We start from the raw sequence: 16,217 nt of genomic DNA on the forward strand, positions 1-16,217 counted from the left end.
CGGCTCCGCTCCCGGGAAGCCGCGCTCCTCAGAGTTCTAGAAGCTGCTCCTCGCCGCGAGAGTCTCCACAGGACTTCCCGCCTCAGCTAACGGCCGGCACGCGCCCGCCTCTCAGGCAACGGCCGGCACGCGCCCGCCCTAACGGCCGCGCCGCGTGCACCTCCCTTCCCCTCAGGCGCGTGCGCCGCCAGGGGCGGGGCCTCACCCGGCGGCGCGTCGGATTCGAACGGCCGTGCTGGGCGGGCGGGAAGGAGAGACGCGGCATGGTGGGCTCGGGGGCCTTGCTCCGCCAGTGCCCGCTGCTGCTGCCTCAGAACCGGGAGGGGACGGCCTACGAGGGCTTCGTCACCGCGCAGGTACTGGGGCCCGCGCGCCGCTTGGCCGGCGGCCGTCACTCCGCGTCAGCCTCCCCCCCATCTCCGCAAGGCCTGCGCGGGCAGGCAGCCCCGTGACCGGGTCTCTGTGAGGGGGGAGCGCTTCCCGCCCTGCCGGGGCCGGCAGCTTCCCGGCCGAGCGCGGAGCCGCTGGGTTTGTGAAGCAGGAAATGCCGGGGGGCGAAGCGGGGCCCCTGAGGTTGCGGTGCCTTCCTGCGCCCGGTTCCCTGCCGTGTGCCGTAAGGGTGCTGTGGAGAGGCGCCCACGTCGCGATCCGGCGGGTTTGCACTGTTTGTGCACGCGGAATTGCTCTTCTTTTGGCGGCGCGGTCTCGCTGATGGCTTGTGGGCTGCATTTGTTGTGCTGGCAAATGTTTTTTTGGGGAAGATTTAACGTGCCTGCACTCTTGGCCTAGGGTAAAGGTTGAAGCAAATGACTAATTGTGGGTATTTTCCTTTGACTTATTGTGTTTTTGAGGTTTCAGCTTAAGTAGCTGCATCATCTCTCTGAGGATCTGGTAAATTGCAGTGCGGGGAGAAGAACAGCACCTAAGACAGGTTGAGAGTGAATGCTTTTTAGCCGAATTTGCCATCAGAGGCACTACGCAGTGACGCTACAGCCATAGCTCATTAAAATATCACACATGCATGTGCACACAGACCACAGAAACAGCTCTCAGCAGGTGTATTTTCATTTAGAAATAGCGTGGGATTTTCTTCCTGTAAAAATAAGTAAAAGTCAAAAGACATGGGCTGTGTCACACTTGCATTTTCAAAAATGTCATTTTGCAGTCAAAATTCAGGAAGGTTTTTGGTGACTCTTGTATTCAGCTTTCACAAGACATTTGCAAGCGTGTTTATATTTGCATTACTCTAACAGCTGCAACTTTTGAAATGCTCTGTGTGTTACAATGCATCCTGGAGTTAAAGGGAAGGTTAAGACACGAGTGTGAGTGTCTGTTCTCAGATGTGATTTTTTTATTAGGGCTAAGGCCATAATGTAGCGAAGTCTGAGGTTATGTGCTTGATTTAAGTGTACAATAAACATCAGTTTTGGGGGAGTTTGGAAGCAGCTGATGTGCCAACGAGGAATATTCAGCTCTGAAACAGGTATCTTGTTTTTGCTTGTGAACATCACAGAAACACTGAGGTTGAAAGGAACCTCTGGAGGTCCTCTAGCAGCATCAGCTGGTGCAGGTTGCTCAAGACCATGTCCAGTCGGGTTTTGAATATCTCCAAGCACAGAGACTGTGCAACCTCTCGGGCAGCCTGTTCCAGTGTTTGACCACCCTCACTGTTACTGAGTTTTTTGCATTGCATTTAGGTGAAATTTCCTGTATTTCAACTTGTACCCATTGCCTCTCATCCTGTCAGTGTGTGTCACTCATAGAGTCTGGCTACACCTTCTTTAGTCCTCCTCCATCAGGTATTTGTACACACTGGCAAGATCCCCCCTCAGCCTTCTTTTCTCCAGGCTAACTAGTCCCAGCTCCCCCAGTCTCTCCTCGTATAAGAGATTCTTCAAGCTCTTAATCACCTTCATAGTTCTTCAGTGGACTAACTCCAGTATGTCCATGCCTTCCTTGTACTGGGAACCCAGCACTCCAGGTGTGTTTCACCAGTGCTGGCCAGAGGGGAAGGATCACCCCCCTCAATCTGTTGGAAATGCTCTGCCCAATCCAGCACACGAGGCTGTTGGCCTTCTTTGCTGCAAGAAAGCATTGCTGGCTCAGGGTCAACTTCATGTCCACGAGGACCGCCATGTCCTTTTCTGCAGAGTTGCTCTCTAACTGGTCAGCTACCAGCGTGTGCTGCTGCATGGGGTGAATCCTTTCCCGGTACAAGACTTTGCAGTTTCCTTTTTAAGTTCATGAGGTTCCTGTCCCCCCATTTCCTCAGCCTGGTCCCTCTGAATGGTAGCACAATCACTCGGTCTGTCAACTGCTCCTCCCAGTTTTTTATCCTCTGCCAACTTGCTGAGTGAGGATGCATCCTGTCCCATCATCCAGGTCGCTAATGAAGGTCAAATAGTGTCGGCCCCAGGACTGACCCCTGGTGTGCTCCATTAGTCAGGGGCCTCCCGCTGGACTTTGTCCTGCTGATCACAACCCTTCGAGCCCAGCAGTTCTGCAGGTTTTCAGTCCACCTCACTGTCAGCTTATCTAGTTCATCCTTCTACACTTTGTCTGTGAGGATGTTATGGGAGACAGTATTAAAAGCCTTTCTGAAATTGAAAGCATCGGTCATCTAATCACAGGAGGAAATCTGGTTTTGTTCTTAATTTCCTGCTGAAGAAATCTCAGAATTTGTGGACATAATTCAAGCTGGAACAGAGTCTGGAATAAAAGTTTTGAGATGAGTTAACTGCCCTCTTCGCTTTAGGGAGGAGTTAAACCTACTCACAAACCTTCTTTATTTCAGTTTTATTTTGATCATCCCGTAAGAAATTAGAGAGAGGATCACAAATCGGGACAATTACTGAAAATACATGTAGGTGGCATTTAGGAACTGCCCCATATGGATTGCACTAACAGGGAAAAAAACTACAGTCATGTACTTGGAACTGTTTTTGTTTACAGTTTCTAAAACCTTGCTGAAATGTGTTGTGGATCAGTGCCTAAGTTCCTTTTTAGTGTAGTACTTTTATGGTAAGAGTCTGTTTTGACTTGACAGACTTTCATGTACTTCAGCATGACTTGGATTAAATTATATTTTTTGGTTTTGTCCGGATTTGGATAATGTTTATTTTTCTTCTAAAAGGTGTTATTCTTGCTTTATGAAATGTGATGCACTGAAGAGTTTTTACTGAATACTGCAAGTTAGAGGTCAAGAGTATTTCAACTTCAGAATTAAAATCAACATTATTTCTATCTGTTACTCATGCTGCTTTTTTTTCCTAAATAAAAAAATTCTGAAAAATATTCCTGAAAATCAGATAAGACAAACTTCCCACAAGTGTCCAACTATTTTTCTTTGCTGACCTTCCTATTAACTAAATGTTTATTTTCAAGGGTAGAGACTTCCATATCAGGATACTGTTACCAATGGATTTTCAACTGAAAAATGCAAGGTAAGATAGTTTTTATGAAAGCAATTTGTAAGTGTTTGTAACAAAAATTTATTTTGATAAAAGCAATGATGAATATGCATATGAATTATTATTTTTTCCAATATCAATGTTGGTAATTAATTCTTACTGTTTTCAACTTAACCTTGCAACAAAATTGTACAGCACCAGCGTTAATAAACGCTGACAATAAACATTGCCTATATCAAAATATTTTGTTGTTAATTAACTCTGAAATCTGTTGTAATTAATTGGTTGTATTTATATATAAATCAATGTACTTGGAAAAAAATGTTCATTTAAATCGGATTATTTATATGTCACCATTTGGGAAACAAAATTCAGTCCGAAGTTGTAAATTTAAGCAATTATATACTTGAAGTTAAAAAAGCTATGCTAACCATCATTTTCTCTTTCCTGTTAATACGTATTAATTTGCGTTACCCAACTTTTCTTTAAAAGCTCTGTTCTTATTACTGTGAGTGTTTATTATAGTAATATGGGGGGGGGGCTGTATTGTGTGTATGCACACATGCATGGATTAGTCTTTAACATTGTATTCCATACTTCTGCCTAGGCCCGCCTGCTCTGAACTGTGAACAGATGTGGTATTCGATAGCTTTATTACATTCTAGGTCAGATACTTAAAACTGCATTATAGGTAACTTTGACATTTTCAGGATATCATTTTTAAATATTGGTATATTTTATGAAGTCATATTAGCTTGCAAGAATTATGTTGTTGTTTTCAGCAAAGAACAGAGGCTTTTGTAGGTAAGTGCTTAATTTTTAATGAGCTTTGGGATAGTGACATTTGAAACTTTTAAATAACTTTGAATATGAAAACTCAGAATTTTTGATGTATTGTTTACTTTGTTTTTTGAAGAAAAACTTTTATGTTGTTATGTAGCAGGCTTTCTGATCTCCTATAAAAATCATGTACTGTGAATTTAAAATTTATACAAAATACTGTTTGACTAGGATAGAGTGTAGCTGGCACCTAAAGAAGATACTGCATGGATATCAGCATATTTTAAAGCAGGTATACAACTTTTAAAACCATTTCTATTAAATGTATGCTTATAGTAATTCTGAAAAGCTTATACTCGCACACCTGTGTTAAAAGTGTTAAAGTGTTAAAGAACTCTCCTTTCATTGTAGAGCCAAGATTTATTTTGAAATTTTTGAGGATTTGCAGATCAATCTAAAGAGAGATGGATAGAATTTAGTAAATATTTATTTTTATTCAAGCTTTATTTTTTGAAGATAGAACGATTTCTAATAAATGGCTGCTGACATTTCACTGGAATTTTTCTTTAATCTCTCAATTAGAAACAGATTTTATTTTTCCTTTTTTATATATTTATTTTTTACAAACTGTTCATAATGCAAAGAAGAGGATTCACATTAATTTTTGATAGATCTAGCTCATTCTGTGTTGTAGACAGGCAAGGAATCTAAGTTAAACCTCCCTATCCAGAAGAAACTTCGGAGCAAGGATGCAACAGCCCTGCAGTCACGAAGAATATTTTGTTTCTAAGAAGGCATCTTTGCCACATTTGCTACTTGAGACACTGTATCTCATGGGCTGTGCACCCCTTTGTAGAAAAAAGGTTGTGAATTGGGAGTAACCAAAGATACAGAGTCGAGGAAACTGAAGTGTAGCTGTGTACCGCAACTGACGAGAGACAGGGATCCTTAATCATGTACGACATCTAAAAGCAGATGGGTCTGGAGAGTTCCTAAAGAAAATGTAACCAACTAAGAAACATTTTTGAGTGATTCTAAAGCTTCTGTTCTCATTGGTGAAGACTAAAGTCTTCATAAATATCTTCATAAACACATAAAGTGAAAAATCTTCGTAAACTATATAAATGTGTAATGTGACATGATGTGATGAAGGTGATGGTTAGTTTTCAGTAAAGTTTCCTGTAGTCTGGGAGATTTGTTCTGTAATTGAAATATTTAAACATGTGGGGTTGGGGTTCTTTGTGTTAGTTGGTTTGATGATACTAAAAAAATAGGTAGTTAGACTGAAACTGTTTACTACTAAAAGTTATAAGTTGAAGAAAATGAACTGATACTGTGTTCCCTCCAGAGGTTGCACAGCTGTCCAGATCTTGTCAGTTTTATGGTGGAGCTGAAAACTATTTTGGTAAGTGACAGAATATTTATGTGGGAGATGGGATGTTCTTATAGCTTTGGTTTTCACTTTCAGTTTTTTACAGTTTACTGTTTGATAGATGGATTTATGTGGTTTTTTTAAGAGGAGGTGATTTTGTATGTATGCTGTTCATGTAATATTTGTATAAATATCCTTTAGGATTTTAAGTGGCTGTACTCTTTGGAAATTGAAGTGTTACAGAAAAATTAAAATCCCGGCAAGGGATCTCAGTATAGAGCCATCTTCTTTACAATGATTTTCTTGGCATTCCTGGTATTGTCCAGATGGTAAAGAAGGCTTATAATCATACAAAGGATTATACAGTCAGTGGATCGCTGAAGGTGCTTTCACCTGTGTGACAACTTGACCAATAAATGCAGAAAGCTTTTTTTATAGTTCAGAGACTGCTGTTTATTCTTTTTTTAAAAAGTTTCTCTAATCTGGGTTTGAAGAGTAGTAAAGTCTTTAGTTAACAACATGAAACTGACAATTTCTTGGCTCTTAGTAAAACATTATTCTATGAGCAGCCTTGGCAAAGAATACTTGCGTACAACCTGCTTAACATAGAAATAAAACACAGTAAGTATTCTTCAAAACAACAAGAAAAATACCCTCCTGGTATTACATTACTGCTCTATGCTGGGAATGCCTTTCCTCAGTATTGGTTCAATCCTTGCCAAACTGGATTACACTAAACTGGGCAAAAGTGCTTGGAATAGGACTGAATAAGAATGTCTACATGTGGCTATTTTGGAATATTTTACAATAGTTATTCCAATCTATTTGCCTGGATACACAAGCACTCCGAAAATGAGAATGCAGTGAAAGTATAATTCATTTAAAAGAGTAAAATAGTGATCCTCAGCGCAGATAGTAAAAACAACAGAAGACACTGTCGGAGAACTGGGCAGAAATGATTGTTATACTGATTGTATTACTAATTCTATTTATTATTTCTTTTATTTAAAATTCTTTTCTTTTAAATTATTAATAATTTTATTATGAATTTCAGTAATTTATTTATTTTTCCTGTAAGCATAATTTTAACTTAAGTAAAAATGTACTTTTAAAGAATACTTTAAAAGAATACTTTCTTTTTAAAAATATTTATTTAAAGAATACTTTAAGGAATAAAGAAAAAAGTATACTTTTAAAGAACAACACGAATGTGGAACGTGTGGTTTGATTTTGGTTTTCTCTGTAACGTGGCATTACCTTTTTGATAAAAATTTCTTTTTGAGGCATTATGACATACTTGATGAGTGTCTGTACCAAAACTTACTTTCTGGAATCCTATGATGTTGAAATTGATTTTTTTTTTTTTTTTAATTGCTATATAAAGTTGTGCATAGCTACTTAAAAATAATATGGGGGATTTCATATATGTGTCATCTTTTGTGGTTTTGGAGCCCAGGAGACAGCTGTGGGCTTAATAGAACCTTCTTTTGAAATGTTCTTTCAGTCAAGATGCTTGACTTCAAATTTATTAGCTGAAAAAGAGGCACATTTGATATTTGCATCTGAAGACTATGTTGTCAACATCTGTGGATTTTTTTTAAATTGCAGATGTTTTCATTACCAGTATCTGAAGTAATTTACCAAACAGCTTCTTTGTCTGCTTTAGCTGGAGGCTATAACAAAACAAATGCAGTGTACAGTTAATTTTACATAAGCTTAATATTTTTGAATGAATTGCAAAAATCACATGACTAAATAGATGCAAAAATATTGAAATCTCTCTTAATGATGTTTTTAATGTTCTTTTAAACAGGAAATTGCTTTAAAGAATACACAAGACCTGCATATAGCACGGCCGCCAGAATACTACTCCTGTCTTGTCAGAGATCTGGAAATATTGGGTTGGAATAAGTATGTTTATTTTATTTCTTAACAGACATTATCTTTAGAATATCTGTTCTTTTTTTGTATTTGTGAGTTGAACATATCAAATGTACTTGTTCTATTTATCCTGTACAGAAACTGGTTTTCCTTTAAAAACTCTGCTGCTTTATTTTTAATTTAAAAAAAAAAACAACAAACATGTATCAACTGAAGGTATATTTTCAGTATCAAATAACTGAGCTGAAAGGTGAGATGCTACTACTAAGAAATCAATTCTTCTTTGACCTATAAACTATTGGCGTAGTAAATATATTTAATACAACTTTTATAGTTCTCCTTTTTCTTCCTTCTTTTCCCTACTTTGTACAGCTTTTTTTGGTTGATCATGTACCTTTATGCTTTCATAAAACCAGTTCATACATTTTTTAGAACTAGAATAATTATTTTTAAAGAACAGTTCTATCTTGCTCCCCATAGCACAAGGATCTCCTTAGACAAAGGAATAACCTAGTTAATCCACAAAAAGGTAAATCTACAAAAAAAATATGTGAGTGGAGGGGAGAATTTGTAAAGCTGTAAATCCAGAACTTCAAACCAGCCAGCTCTGTGTGACACCCACAGAGAGAAACTTAAATATATTTTTTGCTACCCAGATGGGTTCAAACAGAGATGAGGGCTATGGAAAAGCATTCCTTAGTCTCCAAAAACTGTGCAAGCAGACCATGTTTAGGGGAGCAGAGGGCATTTCCAAGTGGGAAAAATGTTGGTTACTGCACAGGGAGAGTATAAACTGTATCACCTGAGGATGGAGGTTCAGTGCACCCAAGAACATGGTTTCATGTATATGCTGTACTATAAATTGAGTATCTGTGGAACGAGAAGTGACAGTTCAGGTCTTCTGGGGGAAGGAGAACTAAAAGTGAATCTTTTCACCCCAACTAAAATGGTTGGTTTAATACCATGGGAAACAACGTCACATTAGGAAAGGATATTTGACTTTGTTGAGGAATGAAATGTACACATAGCTGCCGCTGGGTGCCTTCTCATTAGGGTCTTGAATGAGTGCAAACATTATATTATTCACAGTCCCATATACTCTCAGATGAGCTCATAGAACAAATTTAATTTCATCCTCCTACAGAGGAAAACAAGGTTGTTCTCCTCATACCTCCTATAGAAACCTGAAGGAACACACAGTTGTGATCAAGTACACAAGTTCCATGTGGAAATTTTTCAGAAACCTGCAAAGCTTCCTGTTTTGCAGACTTTTACTTGAAAGGCTTTAACTGCCATCACATGTGCCACCACTGGCATGTTCTCTGATACTGAATCTTTTACGGCTCCAGCAGAGAACCTGGGATGGACGGATTTCTGTCCTTTCCCCTAGAACCTCCAGGAGACCTCTATGGGGTTGAAGGTGGTAGTTGTTTCTGTGTAGGGAGGCATTAAGGAAATATGTGTGAAGGCTGTCTTTAACTAATAATATGCAATTAATCTCACAGTGCCTTCTTTCAAGGGATTAAGATGAAAGATTTTGTAGGATGTTGAAGAGTTTTGAATGAGAAGCTACTTTTTAGTTTCAGTAAAATGAAAGTTATAAAAAAAAAAAAGTCTACATTTGCGGTTTTCAACAAGACAAATCTACTTTTACCTTAGTCTTGGATAGTAAGTTAACTTTAACAAGTGTTTATTTTGCTAAATGAAATAAAGAAGCCTTAGGTTTAAGAATAGTTTTGAGTTTTCTCACCTCATTTGTATATAAATAAATAACATGTGATTAAGTAAGAAATTGCTTTGAAGGCCCACTTTTATTTAAAGATTTAAAACATCCTTGTTAAATCAGCTGAAGACTCTTCATTATTAAGTATGTAGTTGTGCCAGCTGATGACATACTCTATTCAAATTTCTCAGATTCGGGTCTGAGAATATTAGTTAAAATTTCCTAAACACATGGGAAATAAATTTTGAATCATGCCTGCTGTCCCAAAATGAAAAAAAAAAAAAAAACCCAAAACAAAAACACAAAACCTAACCAAAAAACCACAAACAAACCAAAAAAACCCTTCAAAAAGCCCATGCCAGCAAAACAGACACTGACATAAAAGCAATATACCTTAAAGATATAAATATATAAAATGTATATAGCTAAATATACTAAAAATACACTTTGGAAATACAATTTAGTAGCTTATCTCAAAACTGATATTTCTTCTGACTTGCTATACATACAAAACATCCAGTGGTTTATTATTAATAAACACATCAGTGTTTTATCATCATGCTTCTAGGGCAGAATTTGACCTGGTTTCTAGGCGAAGATGGTCTTCGTGTAGACACACAACTTACGCTGTGCTTTTGTCCAGTGTAGTCATGTAATTCAGTAAACATACACCTCTTGATTGACTTATGTTACAGATAAGGTTTCTATTTGATTGGGTTTTTTCGGTTGGGGAAGTCAATCATTAATCAAAGGGCTAGGCTGTACATAGGGGATCATACCTGGTTTACTATGAGTTGGAAGGAGAATAACCCGGGGAAGCGATTTGAAATACACTAGTAAGTTACACCTCTAATTTTAGTGTGCTTTTAACAATATAATGAACTGCTAAAAAGGCTTCTTAACCTAGACTGATTTTGAGTTGCAGGTGATGTGTATTTGCATGTTTGTTAAAAGCATCCTGGTATGGTCTTTTCAGCACAAAACTAAGCCTGCATTTAGTACTGGCAGTAAGGATCAATCACTGCTCACACCTGGAGAAGCCTCCAGCTTTATTTAGCAGGATTTTTCTTAGAAAAGAACTGGCTTGTTGTGGACCCTAGATTTACTTTTTGCTAGTGAGTTTTGGGTCATGCTGGAAGCTGACTGCATCCAAATCCAACTGAAAAACTGAAGGATATTTTGTTTGAAAGAGAATCAAAGCAATAGGCTATGGTTTCTTTACCTGTGAAGTGAGTTAAGAAGCTCTCAGGTATGGCACAAATTTAGTGTGTTCTGATGGCTTTTATCTAAGGAATATGTGAAGTTTCTCAGAAAGAAATTGAAGACATTATCTGCAATGATCTTACACCTCTTTCTTCCTAAACCACTGAAAGTACAAACAGTAATGAGGATTGCAAATGGGCAGGCTGCTGTGATTAGATATAATCACTTTCCCTGTGATACAGAAAACTTGATTCTTTGACCTGATTTAGATGTGGGGGAGGGTGAATATGCTTTCATATTCAAATACTTGTACACAAAAGTCACAGTTCAACAGGTTATAAAATTGTACCAAATTTCCAACGCTAAGTGCTGTCCTAACAGCTGAGTTCAACGGAGGATACTTCCTTCATACCAGCACAAACCTAATCAGCTGAGGTGAGAGAGGCTACACATGTAGTAGTATTAGCTATAGGAAAGGCTCTTCTAATACTATCTCATAATCTCGCTAGTTGATTCAATGACAATTGGGAAGGTAAATTATCGACTGTAAAACATTTGTAGGACTCTTATCACCCTCATGTGGATTCATAAAAGTTATTAGTATCTCCTAAGTCCTTGATGTGAGTCATGATCTCTCAAGTCTCAATGCATTTCTGCTTGATGCTTGCCAAGTTTTTTCATAGAAAGTATCTTCTCCTCTTGTCTTCTCCATTTCCAAGGGAATCCTGCCTTGTCATGTGCTCTCAATCACTTGTGTTATGCTGAATTACAGTACTTCAGAGATTTAACTGAGGCTTTCCATCTTTATGGTCATTCCATTTTTTTCTATCTGAAGAAATGATGGCACCTACAGAGGAATAAAGGTTTATATAACTGAAATATGACCTATGTAAACAATTCCTTATTTGATTATACAATCATATGAAGACATTCATACGACTTTTACAGCGTTGTCCAACTTTCTCCAGTCCTACGGAACTGACCCTTTCATCTCTTCTTATCCGAAGAATGGTAGAGTGATGTTACAGAACAGGTAGCCACAAAGCTACTGGGTTCCTTTTTTCTGTCCTAAATGGAAAATTGAATCCTCCTTCATTCCCTGGAGGCAGTTTACTGTTTTTACATTCTGTGGAGAAGACGGAAGGCTAGCTATGAATTTTCATTCTAGGCATTCTTCAACCCTGTATGCCCCTTGTCTGAGGAGGGGTGTTCCTGTTTGTGAAAAAGTTTGAAAGGGAAGAGAACATTTTACTAGAAAACCTCTAGGTACATGGTTTGTAATGAATGATATTTAAAAGGTGTTGTGTTGTTTAGCTTGAATAGTTGTCTTCCACTAGCAGCTAGTTGTTGAAGTCAAAATTAAATAAAAGTTGTACGAACTTCCAGATTGGTCTGGATTGTAGTGGTGCTTCATAGCGGTGATGATCTACATTTTTTTACAGCTTTTTTCTGTTATCTCCAAGCTCAGTGAAAATCACATTTTAAACTGGTTTTAAAAGCTACTTTAAATATGAATTCTGAAACTAAAAATGTGTTAAAAATTGAATAACAGACAGAACTTGAAAATCACTTGATGATGTATCCCTTTTTACATAATTAAACAGGTAGCCATTATTGGTGCTCTTAGCACCTTTTCCAAATGCTTACTTTTTTTTTTTTAAAGTTTGTCTAATTTACACTGTCAATAAAACTGAATGTGAAGGCTCTTTACAAATATGATTGAACATAATCATATTGTCACTATATTTTTAATACAGTGGTGGGCATTTATTAATATTTTAAATATATAAATAGTTGCACACATGTATATATGTTTATTTTAGAGGCTGTAGGTTGTTAAACTAATTGTAAGAGTACTGAACGCTTAAGGATTTCAGAAATAAAATTTGAGATATGTATGTCCATTGTTATCTAAGAAATAAAAATAATTTTTTAATCTTGTTCCCTCCCACCCAATATAGAGTGAGGAACTGCAAAAGTGTTTGATTTTAAACTAAAATAATCCATACCTTTCTGGCACCTCAAGAGTGAAGTGGTCCAAACAAGATGACTGTCAGAACAGATAATTTTAAATCCTAAACACCTTGACAGCATCCCTTTAATTTTTCCATTCTCTTTTGCTGTCTAACTTCACAGTGCATTGATGCAGGCACCAGTTGTGCTTTGTTTTTGACACTGCTATATATTTTATTGCAGTAACCATTCTGTGCCTTAGCTGCTGATTTAGGATTTCCCCACCCCAGGCAACAGTAGATGGAGGAGTGGGATATAGGTAGTTTCTTATCTTTATAAAACTTTGTGATATAATTTTGAGGTGAAGTTGGAACAAAGCGGGAGTAATGATTTTTTTCCAAGTAGAGGAAGAATGCTCTAATTCTTTCTAAAGAAATCAAGTCTAATTGACTACAGTTGAATGACAGTTTTATCAAGACTTGTATATCTTTCAACTGTTGTGGAGAAAAGGAGTGTCAAAATACTCCCAGGAATCTGTAGGACTATTTAATGTTGCATTAAAGTTAATCAGCATTAAACATGAAATAATATATCTTTCCCTACTTACTACCACTAGTGCTTTTTCTATCTGTATTTTTCAGTTCCCTCATATTAAGGCTATGTCATTTATGTAGATCATTTTCTTTTCTTCTTTTCACTTCCTTCCCTTTGGTGTGTGTGTACTTTTTCTTGTACAGGCTTCTACAACTCCATTGACAGTTTCACTTGAAAGAGAACCATTTTTCCCAGCATGCTGGCTCGAGTGACCGGGCTAGTATGTAATGGTTTAAAAAAAAAAAAAAGTTACTTAGGCCAGCAAGCAAATGCTTTCTTTGAACTCTGATAGGCCTTTCCATCAGTCTAGGTGGTAAGTTGTACAATAATCTTGGACTACTTTTTATAATTACACAAGAATGACATAGTAAAAATGCCAAAATATCCACATGCCCAGTTCATTGTTAAATATATGGAGAAGTTTTAACCTTTTTGGCAGCTGTTGAAACTACGCAGCAGAACATATTTCTAGAGAACAATGTATTTTACAATTGTATTCGTCTTCATTGTTGTCGGAAGCACAAATTAGTGACATCTTAAGCGAAGAGTCAGTGATTATGTCAGAAGTTTTAAAACTTATTTACATTTAGTATGTACTTGCTACTTGCTTGGGTGCATGTATACTGTGTAAAACTGTCATGAAATGAAGGCAAATCGTCATAAATAACTCATTGTGTACCTGTTTGGGTACTATTTTCTGCAAAAAATCGATTTCAGAATATGAATGAATATCCACTGAGTTTTCCACAATAATAGTATTGATAATAAAAGAGAACTTCATTGAAGAGAAAAGCAAATCAAGAGCTTAAAAGTCTCATACAGTAAGAAACTGCAGAAATGGATCAAAGATTTGACAGGAAGTTTAATGTGTACATAAGTAGAGGCTGACAGGAACATGCTGTGTGTGTCAAAGGTTCCAGTGATGGAAAACTGAAACACAGTGCTCACTGACCACAGCATGAGCCTTGACACACATTGTAAATAACCCAAAGATATATGACTGCATTAAGCAGTAGACTGGTGTATTAACAGCAGTAAATCTAGAACAGCAGAAATGGTTGGCATATAGGACTTCCTCTGATTAATATTTGTAACAGACTAATTATTATATTATAATAACCAATAACTGCAATATTGGTTGGTTATTATTTAACTAATTATTATATTGCAGACATTTCAAACTGTATTCTTACAATGCTGTTAGAGTTTTCTTTTCTCTTTCAGAGTAGCGTATGTGGATAGTGGTTTTACCACAATCAAGTTAAAAGCTGAAGACTCTTGTGGTCGACAGCATCTCGTCACTCTGAAGTTAAATGCAAAGGTGAATTTATGTGGGAGAAAATATTTTAAGGCTTCCTCGAAATAAATGGATTCTTCTTAATTCGTAAGGATTTTAGAGAGTTGGTTTGTTTGTTAGTATGTCTGTTTTGCAAGATAATGGTGGGGGCTTTTTTGAGACTTTTTTTTATATGAAGTAGAGTTTTCAGACTTTAACTATATTTAAAATTAATATTGCATTATGGTTACCTGTAAGAATCTTTTCGTCTGAAACTGTGCATCACATGAAAAACACTTTATGATTTTGCAATTATTTTACTGGATTATAGACAAAGCCGTCTGGGAGACTTTCATTCATTATCACTCCATCCAGAGACTATGCATATAACAAGAATTAGAGGATGTTGGGTTGCTTCTTTAGCAAGTCTTACAGTTAAAACTATAGATATAAAGATTTATGAAAAACTGACCATAGAAGTGAGTTCTTTGTGTTAAAAAAATTATTTCTTTTTAGTCTGATTTTGACAGTGCTTGCAAAGCAAATCCATGGCGTGTGCGGAAACAGAAAAATTTTAATTCTTTCTGGCACTTAGAACTGAACTCAAATTGCAATGTTTCTTCATTTCAAGGCATAAATCTCTTATCAGAAACTATGAATATCTAGGCTGTAGGGTGACAATTGTATGATAATAGCTGTTGTCTTCAGAAAATCAGTCTAGGGGAAAAGGTGGATCCATAAGTGTCTAAACGTTGTTGTTTGGGACTATCCTTGATCCATCATCTGGAGTAATAATCTTGAAGGGATGAAGTGGGCACAGTATTGTAAGATTAAATTTCACCTTCACAGACATCCCATATTCCTTTAAATACCAGGACTTTTTTAGTTTTACATAGGACAAGTAAATTTTACCTTGAGGGGAAAAAGGGACTGTAAAGACTAAAAAATTTGGGAATTCAGGTTGCTAAAGTGGATTTTAAAAAAAGAGTAAAACTATCCTACGTGCATAGAGTAATGAATGCATAAATAATTTGCTAGTCAGTCTGTTATTAAATACATTGATGGAAAAAATATATCAGGAAGTACAATTATGGTCTATTTAATGTGCAAGGAGAGTAACCAGACTGTATTGTCATTGTTTATAAGGGAGCTGCTATCCCATACTTAGTATGACACTAGAAATTAAGTGCAGCCTGTTGCCCCTAAGTTTTTTCTTGATTTTACGGCAACTGAAGTAAAGCATTTTAACTATTTGGAAATATAAAAGTGCAGGAAAAAAAACACCAGTGCAATACCCATTTTTACCAAGCAGCTGCCATGGTCAAACACTATTACACTTATGCATTGGCTGCTTCTGTTTAGCCTTAACTTGTCACTGTCCTGTAAGCGGAATTGAGATTACGGTTTTCTGTTTGTGTAAAAACTTGTGCATTTTCTTTAAAGTAATAAAATATCTGAGGTTGAGACTCCTAATAGCAGAAGAAAGCACCGACTAACACGGTGGATATAGTATAATAAAGAGACTAGATTATCCAACTTGTCTGTTGAAACAAGTAATCATCAATCTTTCCCACTCCTCCCCCTTCCCCCCCCCCAAGTGATTGTTATGCTGAAGGATCAATTGCTTGTCCTTTTTAAACCATGTCTGGCATTTAAACATTAAACACAAGAGAAAATTTATATGTGAAACATAGTTTTGGTGACATGGGGATTTGATTTTCCTTCATATACATATCTAATACATTTGAAAAGACTTTGCTGAAGTATCTTTTGAAGGGATTTCTTTTGATAACTTGCTTTCATAAGAGTATGCTTATTTTTTGTTATGCTCTTTCTTTGATTAAGGTTAGTATGTAAGCTAAAGCTCTCGTCCCCAGCATATATTGCTGGCTCTTGTCTGTATTCTGGCAGATGGGTTTGTTCAGCCTTGTCCTCATGGATGCCATACAGTGAAATGAGTTTATAAGCCTGCCGACAATGTTTTCAGGAAGAAACTCTTCAATAAGTGATTTAGGAAATTCTTTT

At 37.0% G+C, this 16,217-nt stretch overlaps 1 protein-coding gene across 1 annotated transcript in view; it reads left to right on the top strand.

The window, feature by feature from the left end:
- The first annotated feature begins 213 nt into the window (after nt 1–213).
- Nucleotides 214–16,217, top strand: part of FANCL (FA complementation group L) — a 30,858-nt gene continuing 14,854 nt past the window's right edge. The window contains exons 1-6 of the mRNA XM_075147781.1: nt 214–356; nt 3,385–3,443; nt 4,422–4,482; nt 5,539–5,595; nt 7,376–7,473; nt 14,141–14,237. Of these exons, the coding sequence (XP_075003882.1) occupies nt 264–356; nt 3,385–3,443; nt 4,422–4,482; nt 5,539–5,595; nt 7,376–7,473; nt 14,141–14,237 (465 nt within the window). The 5' untranslated portion in view covers nt 214–263. The remainder of the gene's footprint in view (nt 357–3,384; nt 3,444–4,421; nt 4,483–5,538; nt 5,596–7,375; nt 7,474–14,140; nt 14,238–16,217) is intronic.

The sequence above is a fragment of the Calonectris borealis genome, chromosome 3 (assembly GCF_964195595.1).
Source record: "Calonectris borealis chromosome 3, bCalBor7.hap1.2, whole genome shotgun sequence".
NCBI lineage: Eukaryota > Metazoa > Chordata > Aves > Procellariiformes > Procellariidae > Calonectris > Calonectris borealis.